The following is a 26,406-nucleotide window of genomic DNA, read 5'->3' on the forward strand; positions in this document are numbered from 1 at the left end:
AGGTAACTGCAAGGTACTCTATCAGATTCTGCTTCAATTATTGTGAAGCCATCAAGCTTCGAATATTGAGTCCCCGAGTGAAAGCTTGAACGACCCAATCATCAGCGACCGGCGGTAGATCCATTCTTTCCATTTGAAAACGGGACACAAATTCCCTAAGCATCTCGTTGTCCATTTGTTTGACTTTGAAAAGGTACGATTTCCTGGTTTCGACCTTGATGGCACCGACATGTGCTTTTACGAAAGAGTCTGCAAGCATAGCAAATGAGTCAATAGAATTAGGAGGTAAGTTGTGATACCATATCATAGTTCCCTATGACATGGTCTCCCCAAATTTTTTCAGTAGAACAGACTCGATCTTGTCGTCTTCCAAGTTGTTCCCTTTGATGGCGTCTGTGTAAGAGGTTACATGCTCATTTGGATAGGTCGTTCCGTTATACTTAGGTATTTCGGGCATACGGAACTTCTTGGGGATTGGCTTCGTAGTCGCGCTTGGAGGAAAAGGTTTCTTCAAGAACTTCCTATAATCCAGTCCTTTCAGTATTAGAGGTGCTCTTGGAATTTGATATACCCTGGAATTGTAGGTTTCCACATTTTTTGTTATTCACTTCGATTTTCTTCTCCCCTGATTCTATATGTTTTGACAGCTCCTCGAGCATCTTTATAATCTCTGGGTTAGTACCTGATTCTTGCTCATTTGACCTTACTACGACCGGTTCATTTATGCGGGTGACTTCACGGTGAGCTTTGGCCCTGCAACTGAGCTATCGTCAACTGTTGAGCTTGCAGCATTTCGAAGATCATCCGTAGGCTGATTCCGTCTTCTTCATTATTTAGTATGTTTTGAACTGCCGATCGGGCCTCGTCACAGACGCTATTTTAGGGGTCGGTATACAGGTTTGCGTCGATGGCCACATGTGAATTAACATTAATCGGCTCTGTGATCTGCATCCCAACGGGACCAACAGGTGGCCCTATATTACCGGGCGCCATGTTGTTATTCTCACCCTGATAACCGGACTCGTTATCGATATGTAGGGGTGCTAATTAAGAGTTTGACATTTTTAGCCTGAAATCAAAGACACATTAAAGAGCAAGTGTAAAGTAGTGTGTGTTATGGAAATTTATATCGAATAACCACTATTATCCTTAGCCCCACGGTGGGAGCCAAATTGTTTACCCTCAAAATCGGATAACAATTGAATTTGTTAGTGGTTTTAAGGATATGCGAATAAACTTGATACAAAGCGATAAATTAGATTTGAAATTGAAATAAATAATGATAAATTAACTGCAAACCATGTGAGTTGGATGATTTCAATGTAAGGAAGCTAGCCACCCTTGAGTTGAATACACTTTTGTTGACACAAAAGTATCAAAGATGTAACGATCTTGTCGGTCGTTTTGAGTATTATAACCCTATTTCCCTATTTACTGCTCAATTTATGCTTACAATTGATTTATGACTTACCGGATTAGTTGGTTCGGGTCCGGAAAGAATTCGTAGTGAAACAAGATACTTAGTCTCATAATTGAAAATTTAAGTTAGAAAAGTTGACCGGATGTGGACTTATGTGTAAAAAACCTCGGATTTGAATTTTGATGATTTCGATAGTTCCGTATGGTGATTTTGGACTTAGGAGCGTGTCCGGAAAAATATTTGAAGATCCGTAGAGGAATTAGGCTTGAAATGCCTAAAGTTAAATTTTTGGAAAGTTTGACCGGGGGTTTCAAACCTTCTTCGCGATCTTAAAGATTGGGACGCGATCGCATAGGCTTAGTTAGGCAGTGGAGTTTTGTTCTATGTGATCGCGTGGGGATATCCGCGATCGCATATTGGTAATTGGGGCTGTTGAGTTTTGTGCTTCGCGATCGCGTGAAGGTGGATGCGATCGCGTAGCTCTGGGATTTTGTGACTCGCGAACGCGTGAAGAAGGTCGCATTCGCGTAGAGTAAGTCGAGGGGAACATAGAAGTCACGCGTTTTGTGCATCGCGATCGCGTGGGAATGTTCGCGATCGCAAAGGTCTGTGATGTTGTGCATCACGATCGCGTGGGAATGTTCGCGATCGCGTAGGGTTAAATCTGGGCAGTGGAAAATTGTTCTTCGCGATCGCGTAGAGCAAATGTCTAGGTAGAGAGTTTATGTTCTGAAAATGGAACTTCGTCCCATTTTCCATTCTTGACGGATAGGAGCTCGGGAAGAGGCAATTTTTGGGAGATTTTCAGAGGAAACAACGGGAAGATGCTCCGTTCAGGTGGTCGGATGAGTGTGAAGAGAGCTTTCAGAAACTCAAGACAGCTTTGACTACAGCTCCAGTACTGGTGTTGCCTACAGGTTCAGAGTCTTATACTGTGGATTGTGACGCGTCGCGTATTGGTCTCGGCGCAGTGCTTATGCAAAACGGTAGGGTGATTTCCTATGCGTCCAGGCAGTTAAAGGTACATGAGAAGAATTATTCGGTCCATGATCTTGAGTTAGTAGCTATTGTTCATGCCTTAAAAATTTGGCGGCATAACTTGTACGGTGTCTAGTGTGAGGTATATACCGATCATCGGAGTCTACAACATTTATTTAAACAGAAGAATCTTAATTTGCGGCAGAGAAGGTGGTTGGAGTTGCTTAAGGATTATGATATCACCATTCTTTATCATCCCGGAAAGGCCAATGTAGTGGCCGATGCCTTGAGTCGTAAGGCGGAGAGTTTGGGCAGCTTAGCATACTTACCGGTAACAGAGAGGCCTTTAGCCTTAGATTTTCAGGCCTTGGCCAACCAGTTTCTTAGATTTGATGTTTATGAGCCGAATCGAGTTTTGGATTATGTGGTTTATCGGTCTCCTTTATATGATCGCATCAGAGAGCGCCAGTATGATAATCCACATCTGATTGTCCTTAAGGACATGGTTCAGCACGGTGATGCCAAGAAAGTCACTATTGGAGATGACGGTGTATTACGGATGCAGGGCTGGCTATGTGTGCCTAATGTAGATGGGTTGAGTGAGTTGATTCTCCAGGAAGCTCACAGTTCGCGGTACTCCATTCATCCAGGTGCCGCGAAGATGTATCAGGATTTGAGGCAGCATTATTGGTGGAGGCGAATAAAGAAAGATATTTTTGGGTTTGTAGCTCGATGTTTAAATTGTCAACAGGTAAAGTACTAGCATCATAGACCGGGAGGATTACTTCAGAAAGTTGAAATTCTGGAGTGGAAATGGGAGCGTATTACCATGGACTTCGTAGTTGGGCTTCCACGGACTTTGAAGAAGTTCGATGCGGTTTGGGTGTAGATCAGTTGACCAAATCTGCGTATTTTATTCCAGTTGGTACTAATTATTCTTCAGAGCGGTTGGCTGGGATTTATATTCGCGAGATTGTTCGCCTACACGGTGTGCCAGTGTCCATCATTTCAGATCAGGGCATGTAGTTTACATCACAGTTTTGGAGAGCAATGCAGCGAGAATTGGGCACACGGGTTTAGTTGAGTACATCATTTTACCCTTAGACGGACGGACAGTCCGAGCGCACTATTCAGATATTAGAGGATATGCTACGTGCTTGTGTCATTGATTTTGGGGGTTCTTGGGATCAATTTCTGCCACTGGCAGAGTTTGCTTACAATAACAACTACCAGTCGAGTATTCATATGGCTCTCTATGAGGCTTTGTATGGGAGACGGTGCCGTTCTTTGGTGGGTTGGTTTGAGCCGAATGAGGCTAGGCTCTTAGGTACTGACTTGGTTCAGGATGCTTTAGAGAAGGTCAAAGTGATTCAGGAATAGCTTCACACGGCGCAGTCTATACAAAAGAGTTATGCTGACAGGAAGGTTCGTGATGTTGTTCACATGGTTGGAGAGAAGGTTCTACTCAAGAATTCACCCATGAAGGGTGTGTTGAGGTTCAGGAAGAAGGGCAAGTTGAGCCCTCGGTATATTGGGCCTTTTGAGATACTTAAGAAGATTGGAGATGTGGCTTATGAACTTGCTTTGCCACCTAGTCTATCAGGTGTTCATCCAGTGTTCCATGTATCCATGCTCCGAAAGTATGTCGGGGATCCGTCTCATATTCTGGATTTCAGTACAGTATAATTGGACGGTAATTTGACTTATGATATGGAGTCGGTGGCTATTTTAAACCGATAGGTTCGAAAGCTGAGGTCAAAGAACATAACATCAGTGAAGGTACAGTGGAGAGGCTAGCCAGTCGGAGAAGCCACTTGGGAGATTGAGCATGAGATGTGGAACAAATATCCACACCTATTTGAGACTCCAGGTATGATTCGAGGACGAACGTTTGTTTAAGAGGGGGAGAATGTAACGATCCTGCCGGTCGTTTTGAGTATTATAATTTTGTTTCCCCATTTACTGCTCAATTTATGCTTTATAGTTGATCTATTACTTAGCAGATTCTTTGGTTCGGGTCCGGAAGGAATTCAGAATGATACAAGACACTTAGTCTCATAATTGAAAATTTAGGTTAGAAAAGTTGACCGTATGTGGACTTATATGTAAATGACCTCAGATTTGAATTTTGATAATTATGATAGCCCCGTATGGTGATTTTGGACTTAGGAGCGTATCCGAAAAATTATTTGGAGGTCCGTAGAGGAATTAGGCTTGAAATGCCGAAAGTTAAATTTTTGGGAAGTTTGACCGGGGGGTTGACTTTTCGATATGGGGGTCGAAATCTGATTCTGAAAATTTTAATAGGTCTGTTATGTCTTTTAAGACTTGTGTGCAAAATTTGAGGTCAATCGGATGTGATTTGATAGGTTTCGGCATTGTTTGTAGAAGTGGAAAGTTTCAAAGTTCATTAGGCTTGAATCGATGTGTGATTCATGTTTTTAGTGTTGTTGGATGTGATTTGAAGACTCGACTAAGTTCGTATGATGTTTAGGACTTGTTTGTATATTTTGTTGAGGTCCCGAGGGGCGTGGGCGTATTTTGAATAGTATTCAGATTATTTTCCTTCATTTTTGCACTGCTGGTAGCTACTGATTTCTAGTGTTTCAAATCTTCTTCGCGATCGCAAAGATTGGGACGCGATCGCGTAGGCTTAGTTGGGAAGTGGAGTTTTGTTCTATGCGGTCGCGTGGGGATATCCGCGATCGCGTAGCTCTAGGATTTTGTAACTCGTGAACACATGAAACAGGTCGCGTTCGCGTAGAGTAAGTGGAGCGGAAATAGAAGTCACGAGTTTTGTGCTTCACGATCGCGTGGACTAGTCCGCGATCACGTAGGTCTGTGATGTTGTGCATCGTGATCATGTGAGAAAGTCCACGATCGCGTAGGGTTAAATCTGGGCAGTGGAAAACTGTTCTTCGCAATCGCGTGGGAATGTTCGCGATCGCGTAGAGCAAAGTTCTGGGCAGAGAGTTTAAGTTCTGAAAATGGGACTTCATCCCATTTTCCATTTCTGACGGGTTGGAGCTCGGGAAGAGGCGATTCTTGGGAGATTTTCAGAGGAAACAATGAGGTAAGTGTTCTTAACTCGATATTGGTTAAATTACCCAAATCGATGGTTATTTTTAACATATAATCGGTGAATTAAGTTGGAAAATTGTGAAAACCCTCTTGGTTTAATTTGGAGATTTGAGGGTCGAGTTGATGTCGGATTTGAGTAAAATTTGTGTGGTTGGACTCATGGTTGAATGGGCATTCATATTTCGTAATTTTTATCGGGTTCTGAGACATGGGGCCACAGATGATTTTTGAGCTAATTTTAGGATTTTTATGAAAAATTAGTATTTTCTTATGGAATTGATTCCAATAAATTTTATTGACTGAATCTAATTATTTGTGGCTAGATTCGAGGCGTTTGAAGGCCAATTCACGAGGAAAAGATATTGCAGAGTAAAGAATTTCACGGTTTAAGATAAGTAACCGTTTTAAATCTGGTCCTAAGGGTTAGAAACTCCAGATTTTGTGTCATGTGATTATTTTGGAGGTGATGCACATGCTAGGTGATGGGCGTGTGGGCATGCACCGAGAAAATTGTGACTTGGTTTGTCCCGTGGACATTGTATAGTTGAATAATTTATTGTTAGCTATATGCTCTCTATGTGTTAAAGAAATTTGACTGTAAATCATGTTAGAAATCATGCTTAGGCTATGTGATAGTATTATTGGGACCCACAGAGGTCGCGTACTTGTTGAATTATTTGTTAATTAATGTCTTGTACTCAGTCATGATTTTACTTGCGTATCATACCTCAGTCTTTCTTGATTTTTTTTTATACACTATGTTATCTTTGTTTGGATTGATTTTTGTAATTTTTGAGAGCCGAGAGACTAGAGAGGTTGAGGATTGAGTAAGGCCGAGGGCCTGTCGGTGAGGTAAGGATATTATGGCAGTCCGTTCAGGATATTATAGCACGTGAGTTGTCAGTGCAGATTATAGCGCTTGGGCTGTAAGAGCCCCTCCGGAGTCTATACACCCCCAGTGAGCGCGAGTACCCATTGAGTGTGAGTGTTGAGGGCTGGGAGCCCAGTGAGTGATTGTTGTCCTGAGAGGTTGTACTTACTTTTCTTTTGTTGTTGCACTTAGTTGCTATATGTCATTATTGTGAAATTCTCTGAAAGATTTTATATCCGGATTACATGAACTTGAATTATATAAAATTAATTTGACTTAAAATGCTAGATTTGAAAACATGTCTATTCTTTGCTGGAATTACTGGAAGTGAACTATAACTGTGTAGCTCGTCACTATCTTCAGTTCCTTATTTATTATTGTTACTTGCTGAGTTGGTTGTACTCATACTACACCCTGCACTTCGTGTGTAGATCCAGGGGTTCCCGGACATAGCGGGTGTTGATTCGTTCGCGCAGTTGATTTTCGGAGATTCTGAGGTAGCTGCCGTGTTTTGCAGACCTTGCCTCTCCTTCCCTATCTCCTTGTTTACTGTATTTGGTCTCAGACTATTATAGACCGTATTTTTCAGACTTGTATTCATATTAGATGCTCATGTACTTAGTGACACCGAGTTTTGGGAATGTTTATATATGTATTTGTGAATTTTCTTCTACTGAATTTAATCATTATATTTTTAAACTTAAAAGATATAGTGGTTTATTAAGATTGTGGGCTTGCCTAATATTGAGATAGGCGCCGTCACGACTGATGAGATTTTGGGCCGTGACAAAAGAGTAAGAACTTGGAGAATGTATTGTTTATTAGTATATGTTATAATGTCATTAATGAATTGTTAACTCACATTTATATATCGAGGGAGACCTACCCTTTAGGGCATTATTTTATTGAACTATAAAAAATATAGGTCCTTGATTTTGAAGACCGTTGGTTCCCTTTTTGACTAATTCCGTGATTTCTGCCATAATGATTGGTTAATGGCAAGAATCACGGACCCCTGTCGGATGCGTTGGCAGAGCTTTCTCCGAGACCGTCAGAAACAAGACCGGTTACACCTTCGGTAGACTCGAGGGTAAATCTGATAATCTCGATGCTAGTTTTGATGATGCTTTGAGCCTGATCTTGAATATTATATTCCGCCTTCGGCTGACCATGTTGGATATCAGATCGAACCTCGGACTTCGATTTTTACCCTATTACAGATGTACCGACCTTGGCCCTTCGTTTCACAAGCTCGATCGAACATCGAGCTCGATTTTACCCGTACACATATTTAATATCTTGAGTTTCAATAAATTAAAAAAAAAGGAAGAAAAAAAAGGATACTCTATGATTTCAATGTCTACTTTTTTATTAAGATGCACAAAGTGCTGAAGAAGGAATGTGTATAGATACACGAGATTAATATATAATTTTAAGCAACTTCAGCTTATACAGTATAACAAATTATTAACTGTATGGAAGTAAAGGAAATATAATGCATTCTTGAATTTTTGAAGTTCATTTATGGGATTTTGAAGAAGTAAACAGACATTCGCCACAATTAACCAAATAAACTAAGAAAAAGACTAACAAAACGGAAAGGAAATAAGAGATACACGTTTTGTTCACTAATCATGTACGTATATAACCTAAACTCTATCATAAAAAGTCTCATATTTTAGCATGATCTACCAAAAAGAGGAACTTAGTTCTTGCTCCATATTAAATTGGTAATTCTATTAAGGGAAAGACTTCTATTTCTATTAAATTTGGCAAATGTATATGAGCTATTATTAAGTTAAATCAAAAAAAGGAAAAGTTCATTATTTCTCAAATAAAATTGTCAAAAAAGAAAGCAAAACTGTATGACTGCTAAAAAAAGTTAAATTGAATGACAGATAGATAATGTTGTGAATATGATAACATAAGACTGGTAGTTTGGACTTTGCACATTCATATAAGAAACAATTGGATTTGGAGTTGAATTATTAGGGAGAAAAGGAAAAAAAATATTTTAAAAATTATCATCATTATTTCTTATTACTATGATCATTGTTTAGAAAGTTTAGAATACTGTTGTCTAGAGAATTAAGCTAAGAGGGGCTACAACTTTAAAAAAGGTTTAATAATATCCCCTTCATCCTATTTTCTTCGAAATAATTTGACCAGATACCGAATTAAGAGACTTTAACACATGAGTAAAATATGATGAAATATCAATAATACAATTATGCCAAAATAATTTGTCATCATATCTCGTGTGACAACGCAGGGAAATTATCTCTTATAGTCACATATAATTTAAATAAAAGAAAGTGATCCTATAAATATCTTCAATGTTTTATTTACATATCTCTTATATTATTTTTACTAGTAAAAAAATCGTATAGCTCAGATAACATTTAGGTAAAATGCATAAATACTCACCTAAACTATACTCAAAGTTCGAGCGATACACTTTACTTTACGGGGGTCATATTACCCCTTGAACTATTTTAAAGTGTAATAAGCACCACCCTAAGTGATGACGTGGCATAGAGAGTGTGCAAACTCTCTTAAAGGCAAGTGAAAGTTACAAATATAATTTCAAAATTGAGTAAAAGGTACAAGTGTCATATTTTGATTGGACATTACACAATTAATTACATCTATTTAATTAGTCTCCTTCGCCTTCTAAACCTCTTCTCGCGCGCAGAAGGGAGGACGTCGCTTCAACAGTGAAATGTCGGAGCGAAAATTAAACACAATGCAAAATCAACCCAGAAATCAAAATCATATATGTTTAATAATAGAAACAGAGCTACAACTAGAGGGAGCAACGAGCAAGCTTCGGTGAAGAATGTACTAACAATCAAAATAGTCAACAACAATGAAGCTTCGCCGGAGCAAGGGTCTTCGTCGACGGTTCATTCTCCGGGCAGATCTGATAATATCAAACAAGTATTATATAAAATCCATCAAAAACTCAGTTCACCGAAGAATAAAGATCTCGTCGTACACAACAAGTCGTGATAAAAATAGAGATCGGGAGGGACATTCATCATTTAACAAGTTATGGCCATTGAAATAAAAAATGATTGAGAAATTAGAAAAGAGAAAAGAATTTTAATAAAAGAACAAGAATTTAGTGCTAAAAAGTATGTGAAGCGCGTGTAATACACTCATGTGATTATCCATGCCACATCAGCACTTAGGGTGATATTTTTTATACTTTAAAATAAGTTCAAGAGGGTAATGGGACTCCCGTAAAAATAAAATATGTCGTTGGAACTTTGGGTAAAATTCAGGGGGTACTTATGCATTTTTGCCTAACATTTATAAAAAAAAGTTTCAAACAAATTTAAAAGAAAAACTAGAACCTTTTTTTGCTTAATAATTTCAATACTCAAAAAAAATTACTAGTACATTGAAACCTTAATCATTGAACAATGTTCTTATTAGGCTTTTCATACTAATTTCCTCTTAATTGCCTAAAAGTAATTCCCAATGCCAAAAGGTTCATTTCTCCACGTGACTCTCACGTGATCATTACCTATCTACCTGGCAACTTCTCCTTTTTCTCTCTCTCTCTCTCTCTCCAAAAACACTGATCATCTAAAATGCTCCCACGACTCCTACTACAAAATGACGCCTCGTCGGAGCATCAATAAATCCCACCGTCTCCGCCGTATTCACCGCCATCTCCTCCGCCGTCACTCCAATTGTTCATTTCAAATTGTATAATTATTAAATAATTTCTCTCTCTAAATTTTACGCTATGGTTAACAAACGCGTCCCCGATTGGCTCAATAGCTCTCTATGGTCTTCTCCTTCACCACAACAACCCTCAGTTCAATCTCCGTCTCCATCTCCGGCGCCGTTAAATGACGACGACGACGACGCTACTTCTAACCGGTCGTCTACACGCTCAGCTACTAAATCATCCGCCGTTAAATCTCTTGGTTCTGCAAGTGGCGGAGAGTTTCCGGTGGAAAGGACGGAGGCTCCGCCGGTGATCAGAGCGGAGACTCGGCACGTGCCTGCACGCGCTAAAGCGGAAATTAGAGATCCTTTGAATAGTAGTAGTAATTTATACCATAGTGATGATGAAAATGGAAGTTCCGCTAGTAGTACTACGACATCTGCATCCGCTGCTGCTGCTGCCGCCGCTATTTCTTCAGCTGAGGATATTTCTCGTCAAGCTCAGCTTTTTCAAGAGGTCAATTCAACATCTTTTTATATGTTGCATATCAATTGGTTTATACTTATCTATTGCATTGATTAGTGCATGTGTTCTATGATAAATACATCTTACTACTATGCTGTGAATTAATGTTCTATTGTTGCTTGAGTGCTAAGAAGCTTGCGGATTCTAGAAAGAGTTTAAGTTCTATACATTGATAGAGTAAAGACTTTGTACACCATCCGTGCAATTTAACCTGTTATAACAGGTTACTTGCCATTTATTATAGGTTACCAATTAATGTTTATTATATAATTTACTTGCAAATTACCTTTTAAGTGTCCTGATGGTGTAAAAAATCTTTACACTGCCATTGCGTAAAACCTATACTCAGAAAGAGAATGTCGAGAACCTCTAGTGTTAGAGAACCCCCAAATTATTGAATATTTGAGCAAGACAAGGCTAACTGCAGTCGAATAGATAATAAAAATTCATATAGACAATCCCTATCCAGTTAGCTTGGCATTGTAGCATAGATGTTGTTGCTGCTGTTGCTTTAGGAAAGGATAGGTAATCATTTTTGTTTGAGAAATATGTGGATACTACTTGAAAAATTAATTTTTGTCATATGATAACCAGACACTGATAGTGATTAATGAGACTGATTTATTTGGAACTATTGATTTAATAAGAGAAAAACGATCCAACCAGACAGGCTTTAATCCTGCCATAAGCAGCTCATTTCAGGATATTGAAGTTCCGTTGTGTGGTGTTTTTGCATTCTTGTTGAATAGAGTATTAATCAGCATTTTCTCATTTTCCTTAACTTAGTTGTCAAGAAAGATTATAAATATGGGAGAAGTCAGGAGGCTAGCATCACAAGGGATACCTGATGGAGCTGGCATTCGTGCTACTGTATGGAAGGTATACGATTGCTTGATGAGACTTAATAGTTATTGCTTACTCTGACCCATTTTTCCAGACTTAACCCTCCTCCGTTCCTTATTCTTGCACTTAAATCAGGCATATGTTATTTCAGTTTTTTAAAATAAAAGTTAGATGGTAGAAACTATACAAAAGTTACTACAAGATGCAACATTTCTCGTTTTAAATATTGATGTAATGCATTTGATAGTTTGGTCAAAGATCGCTTTTTGACTCTTCCAAAGCACAAACAACAACAACAACAACGACGACCCAGTAAAATTAATTTGAGGGATTATTAGCGAGAGTTATTTCTGTGGAATGTTTCTGCCTGCAAGTGGTGTAATTTCATATCCAAACACTGCTGATAGAGAAAGGTCTTAGTTTGGATGGCTCTCAATGTGTATGTTCCTCCTAATCACATGTATTTTGTGCAGCTACTGTTGGGCTATTTGCCAACTGAGAAAGCGCTCTGGCCAACAGAGTTGGCTAAAAAGAGGTCTCAGTACAAACATTTTAAAGAGGAGCTTTTGATGAATCCTGTAAGTTTTCGTTACTAATGCAGTGATTATTGGCTAATTCATGCAGTCAAACACATTAAAGTTATTTTACCTCTTTATATAATGTTGGGTGATCCTGTTATTTGTAGTTGAAGAAGATTCTTTTAGCTCATTGGAACAGTTACAATATTCTGTATAGTTGATATTATGGCCGCAAAATTTATCTTTGGCATGATTTTATAAATGAAAGTCATGCTTGTTTTTTTTTTTTTGGATAAGGATGAAAGTCATGCTTGTTATTCGGTAAAGCTTGCACACTTGCTATTTCTTGCAAGTTTGACGAGTTTTTTGGTACTGTAACAACTTGGTGAAAAGAGAAAATATATATGCCTACTGAACAAAAATAATGTTCTGGGTTGAAACAACTTTGTGAATGAATTATTTTAGTGCTCTTTTTCCTTTTTGGGTCTTTGAACCCTTGCAATTGATTGTGCTTATTGCTCCCGTGATTCTGAGTTGGAGGTCCTTATAAAAAAAAATGCCCCCGTGATATTGAGCTGGGGGATAATTTGGAAAAGAAAGGATTACATATGCACTCTCATGGATCAAAAGTCATGTATGGTATTTGGGTGTTATAGTGTACTTCTTTGTATCTTCAGCACTTTCTTTGTTTTTTTGTGAAGGCTTACTTATTACTCCCTCCGTTTCAATTTAGATTAGGTAGTTTGATTCGCCACGGAGTTTAAGAAGAAAAAAAAAAGAAGACTTTTGAAACTTGTGGTCTTAAAAGCTTAAGGGGTAAAAAGCTTTGTGGGGTCATGACATTTGTGTGGTTATAAAAGCTTCTCATTAAGGGTAAAATGAAGAGTTTAAAGTTGAATTATTTTCAAATTTAGAAATGTGTCATTTATTTTGGGACAAACTAAAAAGGAAAGTACCTCATCTAATTTGAAACGGGGGAGTATAAAAGATGCTATATATCTGGTGAATTTGTATCAAAATAAACATCGGATGAACTACATGAACTTGAGCATTGCTTGTTTTCAAGTGTTCGGATTCTGAATGCTAATATGGCTAGGCAGTCGGAGATTACGAGGAAGTTGGAGAAGTCGGTAATTATTGACGATGAAGGAACGGAGATAGAGGACAAGGGTGTACTCCCAAGATCAGAGATATCTCATGGAGAGCATCCTTTAAGTCTCGGGCAGAATAGCATTTGGAATCAGTTCTTCCAGGTAGAACTTTTATTCTTCTTATGTGGAGGTTCTTTTGGATCATAACTGAGGTGTGTATGTCATCGCAAGGTGGTTGCGTTTATAAAAGCGGATTCATACATCCTTCTTCTTATTTATTTCTGTAGACATTCTTCCTAAGTGTTATCACTCTCATTGAATATAGAATTCATTAGTATTGTGGTCATGATGAGCTCAAATGAGGGAAGTGTATCAATTGCTTCTGGGAACATCCTTATCTTTTTGTTTCATTATTTGTTTGTGTCTTGAAGCTGTTCTCAAGTACTGCTGGTGCATTACACTGGATATTTGGTGTCACAATTATCACTTCCTACACGAAAGTCTATACCTCCAATTATCTGACAGTTTATAACGTTGAAAGTGACTACAATACTACTTGTTTCTAGGACACGGAAATCATTGAACAGATTGATCGGGATGTCAAGCGCACACATCCAGACCTGCACTTTTTCTCTGGGGACACCCCATTTGCAAAATCTAACCAGGTAATTCTAGCCTTTCTGGCTTGAGAATTTGGTACAAACCTCTGTAGATCAGCTAATAGTACATCTTGTGTTATCAGGATGCTCTGAGGAATATACTCATTGTTTTTGCCAAACTGAATCCTGGTATAAGATATGTGCAAGGGATGAATGAATTGTTGGCTCCATTGTTCTATGTATTCAGGAATGATCCCAATGAGGAAAACGCAGTAAGTGATGCCTTGTACTGCTTTGATTAAAAAAAAAAATTGATGTCTTGTACTGCTTTGATGTTGGATTAAATTTGCATTAATTTCTTTTTTTGATGATAAGAAAATTTGCAATTTGCATTAGTTATATCTTGTAGATCTCAAGAGAACATAACAAATTAGTGACCGAAGTTTTCCTAAATAAGTTAAAGACAATGCTCTGAACTCTGTTATACTTTTCCATTCTTGATGTCAACAATCAATTTTGAGCACATTTCTTTCATTTTTTGTTGTTTGTTTGTCTGTCTTCTTTTTTTCCCGATGAGGGCTTTACTGTAGCAATACTTTGGTTAGTAACACTGATTTCCAGTTTGTCAAAACCTTTGTATCAGATATTCATATTTGTTTCATGTGAGGACTTATGTGAACATGAGAAAGTTACACTTTCCTGAAATACCAAAAACATGTCATTTGAGAGGCATGCCCAAAAGTACCTCTTGTAACTTTATGTAATTCTATTACTTTAGTCCATATATGGACTGCCTTAGTTGCAAAATGGGAGAAAAATCACGCATGGGGATGATCACATCGCTAGAAGTTACATTCATTAAAAAAAAATCACATCGTTAGAAGTTATTCTTTCAGTTTTTTTCTGGATTCAAGCTTCAATATTTCTCTCGGTTCAGCTCTGTTTATCATTTTCTATTTGCAAGCTATGCAGGCTTCTGCAGAAGCAGACACTTTCTTCTGCTTCGTGGAGCTATTAAGTGGATTTCGTGATCATTTCTGTCAGCAACTTGACAATAGTGTTGTTGGAATTCGTTCTACAATTACAAAGTTATCGCAACTTCTGAAAGAACATGATGAAGAGCTCTGGCGGCATCTTGAAATGACAACTAAAGTAAGTCTCTTTGATGCTTAACTTTAGAAGCTGCACCTGTAATACCGCTAAAAATGTCTGCTTTATTACTGTCTGATTCGAATTGTCCAATCTGCAAGTTTACACCAGCTACTGACATATATACCAATTGGATTGTTTAAAAGATGATGAATGGTATGCTAACTTATTGTTAGAAGCTTCAATGCCAACAAAATAAGTACATCAGGCTGAGCGTTTGGATTTCAACATTGATTGTTAGTTATTAAAAGAAGATGAAGCAGTTAGGGACTTGTCAACCTAATGGTTTACTTGTTTACGGCGCCTTAGTTTCGGCTGCAGGTGACTGCCTAAACCTTGGAGAAGTCACTTATAAGTTCAACATTTCCATGAACACATGTTAACCTAGTTCACTAGTAAACATTTCCTTCAAAATTAATCCAATGCTTCATTCTGCTCTATCAAAGAAAAAAAGTGCTTCATTTTGTTGCACCTTCTCGATATTGCTGACTTGACATAAGAAAAATTGTTTCAATTGTATCTCTGTAGCTTGCCCTGTATTCTTTATTGAAGATTGAGGCAGCTAGTAGCTTTACACCTATTAATAGAATTTTTCTGGCGTTGCTATCTAAAAGTACTTCGCTGCAGCCTAAGTGATCGCATGCATGTCTAGTTTTAATTTGTATGTCCTATTGGCTATGATTTTTAGGCAACTGTTTTATATTTTTTTGATGTGTGCCTGTGCGTGTGATTATGACATTTCTGTCTGTCTGTAGTTCCTTTGGAAATTGCAGCTTTTACTCTTGTACTGGCATATGAGTGATAGAATGACTTTTGACTTCTCTTGTTTTTTGCCTTATTCTGATGCCATGGTACATTATTTATATTGTGGGTGTATCGGTGGTCTTTATGTGCGATGTTGGATGTAACAGGTGAATCCACAGTTTTATGCATTCAGATGGATAACACTCCTTCTAACACAAGAATTCAACTTCGCGGACAGTCTGCTTATATGGGACACACTACTAAGTGATCCTGAAGGACCTCAGGTAAGACATCATGGAAGTGATGCACTTTCGTATCTATATAGCTTCTAAAAGTTGTTTGCATTAACTAATATCTTGTTAATTATTTTCCTTTCTACTAAGTGGGACTAAGGCGATAACAACTAGCTAGGATTAAGGCTTATTCATGTTGGTATGAATACCTTAGACCCTCTTGCCTAGTTTGTTAAGATTTGTAGGCAAGTAGAAAATGTAGAGAATTTTTAGAGTTTGAGTACCCTATATTTTTCTTAAAGACGAATTATTTTGTATTGGAATGAAATGGATCAAAGGGCAGCCCGATGCACAAGGCATCCCGCGTTCACGTAGGGTCCAGGGAAGGGCCGCACCCCAAGGGATGTGATGTGGAAGCAGACACTAATGCAAGCATTAGTGTCTGCTTCCACGGCTCGAACCCGTGACCTACAGGACACACGGAAACAACTTTATTGCAACTAGCTAGGATTAAGGCTTATTCATGTTGGTATGAATACCTTAGGCCCTCTTGCCGAGTTTGTTAAGATTTGTAGGTAAGTAGAAAATGTAGAGAATTTTTAGAGTTTGAGTACCCTATATTTTTCTTAAAGATGAATTATTTTGTATTGGAATGAAACGGATTAAAGGGCAACCCGGTGCAAAAGGTATCCCGCGTTCACGTAAGGGCCACACCCAAGGGATGTGATGTAGACAACCTACCCTAATGCAAGCATTAGTGGCTGCTTCCACGACTCGAACCCGTGACCTATAGGATACACGGAGACAACTTTACTGGTGCTCCAAGGCTCCCCTTCTGGAATGAAACGGATCAAATGAAGCAAAATGGATATTGATGATTATACAACCAACTCCACCTAGTTTGTGATTGAGGCAGGGTTATTGTTGTCTGCTAGTATATTTTTTGGATTATTTCCTTTGTAATGTGTGAACATGTCCTTTGGAGAGAAGAGGAGTTCAAAAATCCTGGATTTGATGGGTTATCTCTCAGTTGTTGGACTCAAAAAGATGGTGATGGGGCAGTGCAGGTTGGGTCCATATCCACATGGTGCAATGCAGGGTTGGGATGGGAGAGAGCTTCTTGGGGGCAGTTTCTAATTTTCAAACAAAAGGTTTCAACTTGCAAGGACCTTATCAAAATAAAAAGGTTTCAACTTGTAAGGAATCTGCTCCCTATTATTGCATTTGCAAAGCTGGTGATTCCAGAATTCATGGGACTTTCATGCCTGCTGTATGTATCATAAAAGATCAATGCTTCATGTCTGTTTACCACACTTGTTTTATGGGAAAAGTTATGTCTGGGTTTAAGAGCACTTTTGTATATGCTACTTGCTATTAGGGGTTTTGCCTGGTGATTTTTATCATGACAAAATTGCTAGTGATTGCTACTTCTATGGGGTTTGCGGTCGTGATTTGTGGTAAAAGAACCTACTACTCGTCAGATGGGTGCAGTGTGTGCGGGGTGGTTTGCTTGAATTGTACACAGGAGGAAAAATACTGCAAGGAAAGAGTTAGAGGAGGTTATGCAAGTTGGGGATTAGAGACCATTTCCTTGGGGGTGGAATGTATGGGAAGGGATACCAGATCATGTCCCTCACTGCTTTTGTAGCCTGTCCTCATCAATAAAAACACAAAGGATTATGTGTACTTGACACTACGTGTTTTTTTATTGATATAGTAAGTGTACTTGGCTTAATTTGGTAGCTCTCTAGTATAACAAAGCCCTCGCGTGGGAAATTTAACCAGAGTATTGGTAGTTATTAGCGAGTAAATTTGGTTAAAGCTTTTTTATTACAACTCCATCATTGGTTTCTTTTGCAGCATGTTATTTTCTGAAGGTTCTATCAATTTGGATTGGGGGTCTAACTAGAGATCCATTTTCTTCACATTTTTATCACCTATTCATGGGGAATATTTATGGTGCAATGGGAAGCAATGATATCGTTCTCAAGTAGGACAAAGGGGTGGGTCCATCGAAGATCTGAACCGTGCACCACCGACCCTCGGGGGTTTTTGCAGTTATTAAAAGTAGGAATAATCAAATTTCTTTTGAACTTGCAGGAAACGTTGCTTCGAGTCTGCTGTGCTATGTTAATTATCGTGCGGAGGCGTCTGCTTGCTGGTGATTTCACCTCTAATCTGAAGCTACTGCAAAATTATCCATCTTCAAATATCAGCCACCTGCTCTATGTAGCCAATAAACTGCGTGTTAAATCAGCTGGCTGAAACTGTCAAGCGGAAAAGAAGTTTTGGTTATCCAGTCTAATTCTTTGTATTTCATGAAATTGTAATGTTAGAATGTAAATGTCTGTTAGAATCAGTTGTAGACATCTGCAGCACCCCCCCCCCCCCCCAAAAAAAAAAAAGGTCTTCTTCCCTTCTGTCCTGATCGTTCACCTTGGATTTTGTTGTCGGTAGATTGAATAGAATGATGGTTTGTTCTTTTGGGTTGATGGGTAAAATAAATGTCATTTGCTATTTGAGTTTGCAGTGAGAGTTCAAAGCTGTCGGTTTGGCTTGAAAAATTTTATGGTATGTTCAAATGCATTCCTCACAAAAGCATACTCGTGATTTCAACTACATGGTGTGAAAATACACAATTTCCCATATAGAAGATGCATCTAGTAAGAGAGAATGATCACTAATTTGACTAGTGGAAAACCATGTTTTAAAAGAATGCTGAACTATCAAAGGTTAAACGAAAGCAATTCGTGCTATGCAAGAATAAAACAATGGAACTTGTGTCCCTAATTCTCTCACCCGATCGAAATTTGGAAATCATTGCAGAAATACTTTTAAGTTTAAATATTGAGTATATTTCTTTTACAATAAAAGGGTTTTAAAAGCAAATTACATGTAATTGTTTATAGTCAGAATGAATGATAACCTTAAAAAAAAGGTACTATAACGAATTAAACTACACATCAATTGGTTTCAACATGCCAGAATGGTTCATAGCTTTGTGTACTGTAAAAGAGTCACAGTTCTTCATTTAACTTAATTTTGGACAAAGAGAAAAAACAGAACAAAGAGGTCTCAAGTGGTTGTGACAACCATCATACAGCCATTTAGAGAAGAGATTAGCTGCGTTAAGATTTGTCGTGGGACAACCATCGATCAGTCGATGATGAGTTGCCATTCCTCTAGACTAATACTTTAACTCCTTGCACAGCATCATCGGCCTATGCTCATCTACAATCTCACGTCCTGATGGTCTCGAGGACATAACATCATTTTGAAATTCTCTTATGAGACAATTCTGCAATCACACAACAGGTTATCAGAAACAGAAGAAATATAATTAACAGATCATTTGAATGGAAAAGACTAGGCCATAAATTGTTTCAGCTCACCACAAGTATAAGACAGTCTTACATTTGTCATTCGACAAAGGTCCGTTAATCATCAGGGAAACCTAGATATCTGTTGATAAGTTTAGCAACTGGTTCTGCATCACCTGGTTGGTAAGGGATGAGAGATCCTGTATCCATGTCCGCGATAGTCTGGTATAAAGTTTGGGGACGAGCACAGAACAAATGCTTTCTCTCGGCCAGTTCCTCTGCTAGTTCACTTTGATGGTTGTCCATTAGGTCCTCATTGACTACAACTATCAATGGTTTGCCCAGTCGCAATGTCTCAAATATGCTCCCTGAACCTGCAGGCACCTTCAAACGTGTAATTACATGGTCTTTTAATCCACTTTCAACAATAAGACTTCAAATTGAGCAAGCATTGAGAGAGTTACTCTAATTATTTTTCAGAGTGGAAGCAGGTTAAAAAACTCTGCCATGAGCTTGCTCACTCTATCGGTTCCAAGCCCGGATAAAGGATGAAGATTGCGGTGGGTTGACAACCAACATAAACTAGTCGATGATGAATCTTCAAAGTGGTACACGCCTGATGCCACCTCAGGAAGAACTTCTAGAAGTTTCACCAATGAGGCGGCCAGCATTTTTTCATGAAGCATGCTAACATTTGAGAAGGATGAGCAAGGTTGAATTCAAATACAATTACATATAAGAATAGAGGAAACTTATCAAATTACAAAATATCAGCTTCATTCCGCTGGAGTAGATATCTGAACACTGAGCAAGTCACCATGAACATTAAAACAAAAATGAAAAAGTATAAAAGCTTCTTATGAGATAGAATGTTTACATAGGTTTTTGTTATTTTTACATATAAAACCACAAAGGGCATCTAGAATTTAGACATACTCATGTTTCTGCCATCATGCAATCATATTTTCTGAATGTAGGCTAAATTTCTCAATTAGAGAAAATATAGCATAATAGCTTCCAATTTGTAAAGCGTTGGCGATATACAAGAGGCTAATTGTGTTGACAAAGGGAGAGAGGAAAGGAGAGGATGAAAAGTCAGAGGACTTAAAGGCATAGGAAAAGTACCAACAACAACAACAAACCCAGTGTAATCCCACAAAGTGGGGTCTGGCCATAGGAAAAGTACCAAAAGAATAAATTGACTAGATAAAGCAGAATTAGCCGTCATCCTAAATATACCTGCATGACTAATAACAAGCGATGCTTCCTTCAAGTAGTCAGCTATGCTTGATGAAAATGTAAAATACTCCAGAACTGCAGACCCATTTTCCACGGTCGACTGAAAAGATTACAGTAAGATTTAAACAATGGGGAGATAGAGGAAGAGTCATTGGCAGGCAAGAAGAGTTGTTACATCGGGCTGAAAATGTTAAAAACAATGATATCTATGAGTGTGTTTTGCAACAGAGAGATCTAAAAGAAGGCAAAAGACATTTTGCACATTGCATTAGAATGCTTAACATAGATAACCAGTCCATTGGGGAAGGAAAACTTGGCCATCAAAATAAAGTAATGAACAATGAAAATCGAGTAAACAAACATTTTGCAGTTACTAACCTAGTATTTCTATATGCATTCGACAAGTTCGAGCCCTAACATCAAATGTGCAGAAAACACATCCTAAATTCTTACCATAGACAACTAATCTGGTCCTTGTGTATAATGAGATGCTAGCACCCACAAGAACCAAAACATAGTGTCTCATAATACTGGGCCACGATATTAGCACCCATAAGAACCAAAACGTAGTGCCTTGTAATAATACTGGGCCAATCTATCCCTTGTATTGAACATCAAACAGAAGATGAGACTCATTCACCCGTGTAAAATGACCTGAGATTCATGGGATAAACCTACATTTTCCACACAGGCTAAAGCAACAAATCAGCGTATCTTCTCATAAACTCAAAGGCGCATTTTGATTTGGTTTAAGCAGTGGTATCTTTTCTAAAAGGACGTCTGTAATTTGAATAAAGGTAATTTCTTCAGTTATGCAAAACTAAACTGAAGGTAGACAGAGATCCCTGAGCTTGGAATTTCCAACTGAGTATATGCTCTACAATTTGTTTTCATCAAGTTACCCATGTATCCAAGCAGGTTCTCAAATATTATTGGTCTAATTTAAGTTTGACTTGTGAGATGAATCCATATTCTGTTGGCAAGAGCATCATCTATAAAACAAAGGGTAGTTATTTCCAGAAACTACTAGCAAATTAGCACTTCTAAAGTGTCGCTAACTCGAAGTCTGTACCCTTAATCAGCCAACTCGGCTTCAGTTCTGAATTCTTGTTTCTCTCTCTTTTTCTTCAGATAAAAAACAAACAAGATTTTGCATACAGAAACAAGAATAGAAACCAAACGTTGGAAATTTTAGTACTCAGTTCAAAGAGAAATGATGCCGAGTGAAATGTCATGTTACCTTGGTGGGGATGTATGATCCACGACCAATTTGGATCAGAATATTGGTGTAGCCTTTCCTGAACAATTCATTCTTAAGTTCTGGAGTGTCCACAGCTCTTACTAGAGCATCAAAGCAAGTTGTCCCGACCGTCACAAAAACTACTTTCTTCTCCTTCACAGTACCACCCGTCTCACCCATTTTGATATCTTATAAGCACTTCAAAGCTGCAACTAACACATAGATCTATTATGTTGTTTCATTAAGGTTTCGTACTTGTTACAACAACAACAACATACCCAGTATTATCCCACACTGTGGGGTCTGGGAGGTTAGTGTGCACACAGACCTTACCTCTGCCTTGTGAGGATAGAGAGGTTGTTTCCAATAGACCCTCGGCTCAGGAAAGTATAAGCACCACATTAATGAAAATATAGACAAGAAGGGACAACACCAAAAAGCCACATAACGGTTTCGTACTTGTTATGAATAAAATTTGAAGCCTTTCAAATTATCATCCTAAACTCCAAGAAAATTTTCAGAAAATCAAAATAGCTACCAATTCTCCTAAAACCCAGTGTTGCCAAAGGCAAAAAGCGTTAGAAAGCGCTCCAAGTCTATCGGGGCTTTAAGTGCAAAGTGCAATTAAAGTGTGGGCTTTAATTAAAATAGAAATACATATGTAGCACAAGAAAAAAGTAATAGCTTCATTCATAATGATTTTCTCAACAAATAATATATGTATTTGCAAATTATATCTAATGTTTAGTACTGTTCTGTCCAAGATATAACTAATGGCGAATGAGGCGCTCGCCGTAGTGCCTTGCCTACATTGAAGCATATCCTAAGTGATGTGAATCGTAGCCTGAGCTTCTCTGAGCTTAAGGCTTAAGCGCGCATCAATTGAGCCTTAGACAATACTGCTAAAACCAACCACTTAATTCATATATTTATCTTTGATAGGATTTTGATAAGCTAAACACATTCCTTATACTGGAAAATGCTAATTATAACTGATACATTTACACTTTGAAATTTTTAGTTCTCTATTATAATTCGAGTAAGGAAATTTTACAGTCCAAACCAAGTACAAATTCAAAACCACAAAATAAAAACAAAAATTGAAAACTTAAAACAACTATTAACACCACAAGATCATAATCAACAGAAAAATCCATTCGGATTATGAAGAGAAAAAAATTGAAAAATCAATTCAAATTGAGCAAAATCTATTTTTCAGAAAATGGAAACCTTGTTTATAGAATTACCTGAAATCAGAATGGGAATTAGGGATTTTTCTCGTATGAGAGAGAGGAAAAATTTTAAACCGGTACCTCGTATAAAATTTATACGAGGTACTATAAATTGCCAAAAAGTACTTACTTCAGACACATCCCTGTGTTTTAAAGTTAAACAGTTACACCCCTTATCCAATGAAACGTTTGCACTTACAATCCCGTTTCAGGTATATCTGTAACTAAGTATATTAAAATATAACTAAAATTTACAAAATGTTATAAAATAAAGTATGTAAAGTAAAGACAAGTATAGAGAGACACTGATATATGATTAAACTTCAAACTAATGTATATATAATGAACTGAAAACTCATCTATTTATAGAAGAAAGGAAGAGGTTGCGAGGCTTTTTCGGAAGCAGCTGTGAGGCTTTCCAGGAAGCAACTACGAGGCTTTTCTTGAGTTGTTTGTAAGTTGTCTGCATGAGCTGCTCGCAACCTGCTTGTTTAATAAGAAGTTGTTGCAAATCATTTCATTTAGTTGCTTGCAACCTGCCTGCATCAGCTGCTTGTAGATAAATTTCAATAGAGTACTAAACGGATAATCTTCTTCAGAAATATTATCTATAGCGGAGTAATAAATGGACATCCACAATATAATATTTTCATAACACTCCTCCTTTGATGTTCATTAAAAGATAATGTGCCTCGTTAAAATCTTACTAGAAAAAACTCAGTGAAAAAATCCTAGTGAAGGAAAAAGAGTACACATATTTTAGTAATATGCATTTCTAGCTGCCTCATTAAAAACCTTACAAGAAAAAACTCATGGAAAAAACCTTAGCAAGAAAAAAAGAGTACAACGCGTATTTCACTCCCCCTAATGAAAACCTTGTCTTGAATATTTGAGTCTCTGCATTCCAATCTTGTATACTATATTCTCAAAAGTTGAAGTTGGCAAAGATTTAGTAAACAAATCTGCTGGATTGTCACTTGAACGGATTTGTTGAACATCGATGTCACCATTTTTCTAAAGATCATGTGTGTAGAATAATTTTGGTGAAATGTGCTTCGTTCTATCTCCTTTTATAAATCCACCCTTTAATTGGGCTATGCATACAATATTGTCTTCGTATAAAATTGTGGATCTTTTAACACATTCCAAACCACATTTTTCTTGAATAAAATGAATCACTGATCTCAACTATACGCATTCCCTACTTGCTTCATGAATAGCTATTATCTCAGCATGATTTGAAGAAGTAGCAGCAATAGGTTGCTTTGTGGAGCGCCATGATATGACAGTACTTCCACATGTAAACACGTACCCGGTTTGAGATCAAGATTTATATGGATCATATAAATAACATGCATCTGCATAACCAACAAGATATGCACTACCTTTGTTAGCATAAAATAAACTCATATTAAGAGTTCCCTTTAAATATCGCAAAATATGTATCCCATTCCAATGTCTCCATGTAAGAGAAAACTATATCTTGCCAGTAATTAACAGAAAATGCTATGTGAGTCCTTGTAGCATTAGCAAGATACATAAGTGTACCAATTACACTAAGATAAGGTGTTTCAGGACCAAGGAGTTCCTCGTCCTCTTCTGGAGGTCGGAGCGGGTCCTTATTCGCTTTAAATGATTGAACAACCACTGGCGTACTCAATGGGTGCGCTTTGTCCATGTAAAAGCATTTTAAGAACCTTTTTGTATAGGCAGATTGATGTATAAAAATCTCATCTGCTAAATGTTCAATTTGCTGACCAAGACAAAGTTTTGTCTTTCCAAGATATTTCATCTCAAATTCTTTCTTAAGATATTCAATTGACTTTTGGAGCACTTCTAGAGTTCCAACAAGATTTATGTGATCAACATAAACAGCAAGTATAAAAAAAATTTGATGTCATTTTCTTTATAAAAATACATGGACAAATAACATCATTTATGTAACCCTCTTTCAACAAATATTCACTAAGGCGATTACACCACATGCGCCATATTGCTTTAAACCGTACAAGGATCTTTGTAATCTCAATGAATACATTTCCCGAGATTTTGAATTTGCCTCAGGCATTTTAAATCCTTCAGGTATTTTCATGTAACTCTCATTATCAAGTGACCCGTATAGATAAGTTGTAACCACATCCATCAGCTGTATTTCAAGCTTTTCACGTAAGGTTAAACTAATGAGCTATCAAAATGATATGGCATCCATAACGGGTGAATATATTTCTTCATTATCAACTCCAGGTCGTTGTGAGAATCCTTGTGCGACAAGGCGAGCCTTGTATCTTTCAACTTCATTTTTATCATTTCTTTTTTCGCACAAAAGCCCATTTATGATCAATTGATTTTATACCAGCAGGTGTTTGGACTACTGGTCCAAAGACCTCTCTTTTAGCAAGTGCGTTCAATTCTGATTGAATTGCCCCTTGCCATTTTGGCCAGTCAGATCTTTGTCAACATTCTTCGACATATCAGTGCTCAAAATCCTCACTATCTTGCATAATGTTAAGTGCAATATTATATGCAAATATATTATCCACCACTATTTCAGATCGATTTAAATTAATCCCATCAGTATTAGAACTTATTAAAAGTTCCTCACTCACTTGAGTCTCGGGTTCATTGAATTCTTCATGAATCTCAGAACTAATCAGATATTGGGTCTCTTTAGGAGATCCCTTTTATAGTATCGTTTTGATCATTTGTCGATTTTCTTTTTCGAGGATTTCGATCCTTAGAACCCAAAGGCCTACCACGCTTCAAGCGTGCTTTGGGTTTATTAGCTCTCATGCTAGTAGATGGTCTTGCTAGCACATCAATTCGGCTTTGCAGGGATATGTGACTTAGTTAAACTTTTTAAATCAGTAAATGCATCTGGCATTTGATTTGCTATATTCTGTATGTTGATGATCTTCCGGACCTCCTGATTACATATAGGGGTACGTGGATCAAAATTGGATAATGATGAAACTTTTCACATAATTTCTCGTTTGATTTCCTTTTTCTCTACCCCTAATTGTGGTAAGTTAGTTTCATCAAACCGACAATCTGCAAATCGAACAGTAAATAAATCTCTTGTCAATGGTTCAAGGTAACGAATAATAAAGGGTGATTCAAACCCAACATATATTCCTAACCTTCTATGGGGGACCATCTTACTATGCTGTGGTGGTGCTACTGGCACATATATGGCACATCCAAATATTCGTAGATGGCAATATTTGGTTCATGACCAAAAACTAATTGTGACAGAGAATATGCATTATAATGTGTCGGTCTGAGACGGATAAGTGATGATGCATACAAGATAGCATGGCCCCAAACAGATTTGATGCCAACCTTCATTGATGATGGTCTAGTGATTATTTTTCCTTAATAACAAGCATCACAAGAAAATTCATCATTTGTAAGAATCTTAAGGTTCTTTAATGGATGCCCACTCGAATTTTCAGTAATTCGTCTCATCATTATTGATCCAGGATGATCCAAATGGCCATGCCAAAGCACAAAAATATTTGAATTAGTAAACTTCTGATTTACGATAGAGTGTGCTTCAACTGTACTAATCTTTGAATAAAACAAGCTATAAGATAAAGTTGGTAACTTTTCTACAATGCACTTCTTGCAGAAATATTCTTTGT

General features: G+C 37.7%; 2 protein-coding genes across 7 annotated transcripts; one reads left to right on the plus strand and one right to left on the minus strand.

Annotated features, from left to right (window-relative positions):
• The first annotated feature begins 9,957 nt into the window (after positions 1 to 9,957).
• On the plus strand, positions 9,958 to 18,263 carry LOC104104204 (uncharacterized). Its single transcript, XM_009612221.4, has 9 exons — positions 9,958 to 10,548; positions 11,344 to 11,436; positions 11,874 to 11,978; positions 13,019 to 13,171; positions 13,576 to 13,674; positions 13,752 to 13,880; positions 14,581 to 14,760; positions 15,669 to 15,785; positions 17,835 to 18,263. Exons 1-9 carry the CDS (start codon positions 10,108 to 10,110, stop codon positions 17,997 to 17,999), a joined length of 1,482 nt encoding a protein of 493 aa, XP_009610516.1. The 5' UTR covers positions 9,958 to 10,107; the 3' UTR covers positions 18,000 to 18,263.
• Positions 18,264 to 18,554: 291 nt separating this feature from the next.
• Positions 18,555 to 22,893, minus strand: LOC104104205 (uncharacterized). Of its 6 annotated transcripts, none has more exons than XM_018773438.3 (5): positions 22,781 to 22,892; positions 21,534 to 21,745; positions 20,294 to 20,393; positions 19,149 to 19,428; positions 18,555 to 19,032 (listed from the first exon to the last, which is right to left on the minus strand). In XM_018773438.3, the coding sequence occupies exons 2-4, from the start codon at positions 21,711 to 21,713 to the stop codon at positions 19,172 to 19,174; spliced, it is 537 nt and encodes a 178-aa protein (XP_018628954.1). In that variant the 5' UTR covers positions 21,714 to 21,745; positions 22,781 to 22,892; the 3' UTR covers positions 18,555 to 19,032; positions 19,149 to 19,171. The 6 variants fall into 6 exon arrangements, with proteins under 6 accessions (XP_018628954.1, XP_070042250.1, XP_033514074.1 ...); XM_070186149.1 differs by having other exon boundaries at positions 19,127 to 19,428; XM_033658183.2 differs by having other exon boundaries at positions 19,127 to 19,428; positions 21,534 to 21,739; positions 22,781 to 22,885.
• Between the last annotated feature and the right edge of the window lie 3,513 nt (positions 22,894 to 26,406).

This window comes from Nicotiana tomentosiformis, chromosome 9 (assembly GCF_000390325.3).
Source record: "Nicotiana tomentosiformis chromosome 9, ASM39032v3, whole genome shotgun sequence".
In the NCBI taxonomy this organism is placed as follows: Eukaryota; Viridiplantae; Streptophyta; class Magnoliopsida; order Solanales; family Solanaceae; genus Nicotiana; species Nicotiana tomentosiformis.

Bases quoted from the DNA above. Each gene is read 5' to 3' on its own strand.
- LOC104104204 (XM_009612221.4), top strand. From the start codon at position 10,108: ATGGTTAACAAACGCGTCCCCGATTGGCTCAATAGCTCTCTATGGTCT. The intron at 11,979-13,018 runs GTAAGTTTTCGT...ATGGCTAGGCAG, and splicing joins AGGAGCTTTTGATGAATCCT to TCGGAGATTACGAGGAAGTT. The intron at 15,786-17,834 runs GTAAGACATCAT...TTGAACTTGCAG, and splicing joins GTGATCCTGAAGGACCTCAG to GAAACGTTGCTTCGAGTCTG.
- LOC104104205 (XM_018773438.3), bottom strand. From the start codon at position 21,713: ATGGGTGAGACGGGTGGTACTGTGAAGGAGAAGAAAGTAGTTTTTGTG. The intron at 20,394-21,533 runs GTAACATGACAT...TAATCTTTTCAG, and splicing joins GATCATACATCCCCACCAAG to TCGACCGTGGAAAATGGGTC. The intron at 19,429-20,293 runs GTATATTTAGGA...AGGTGCCTGCAG, and splicing joins GCTTGTTATTAGTCATGCAG to GTTCAGGGAGCATATTTGAG.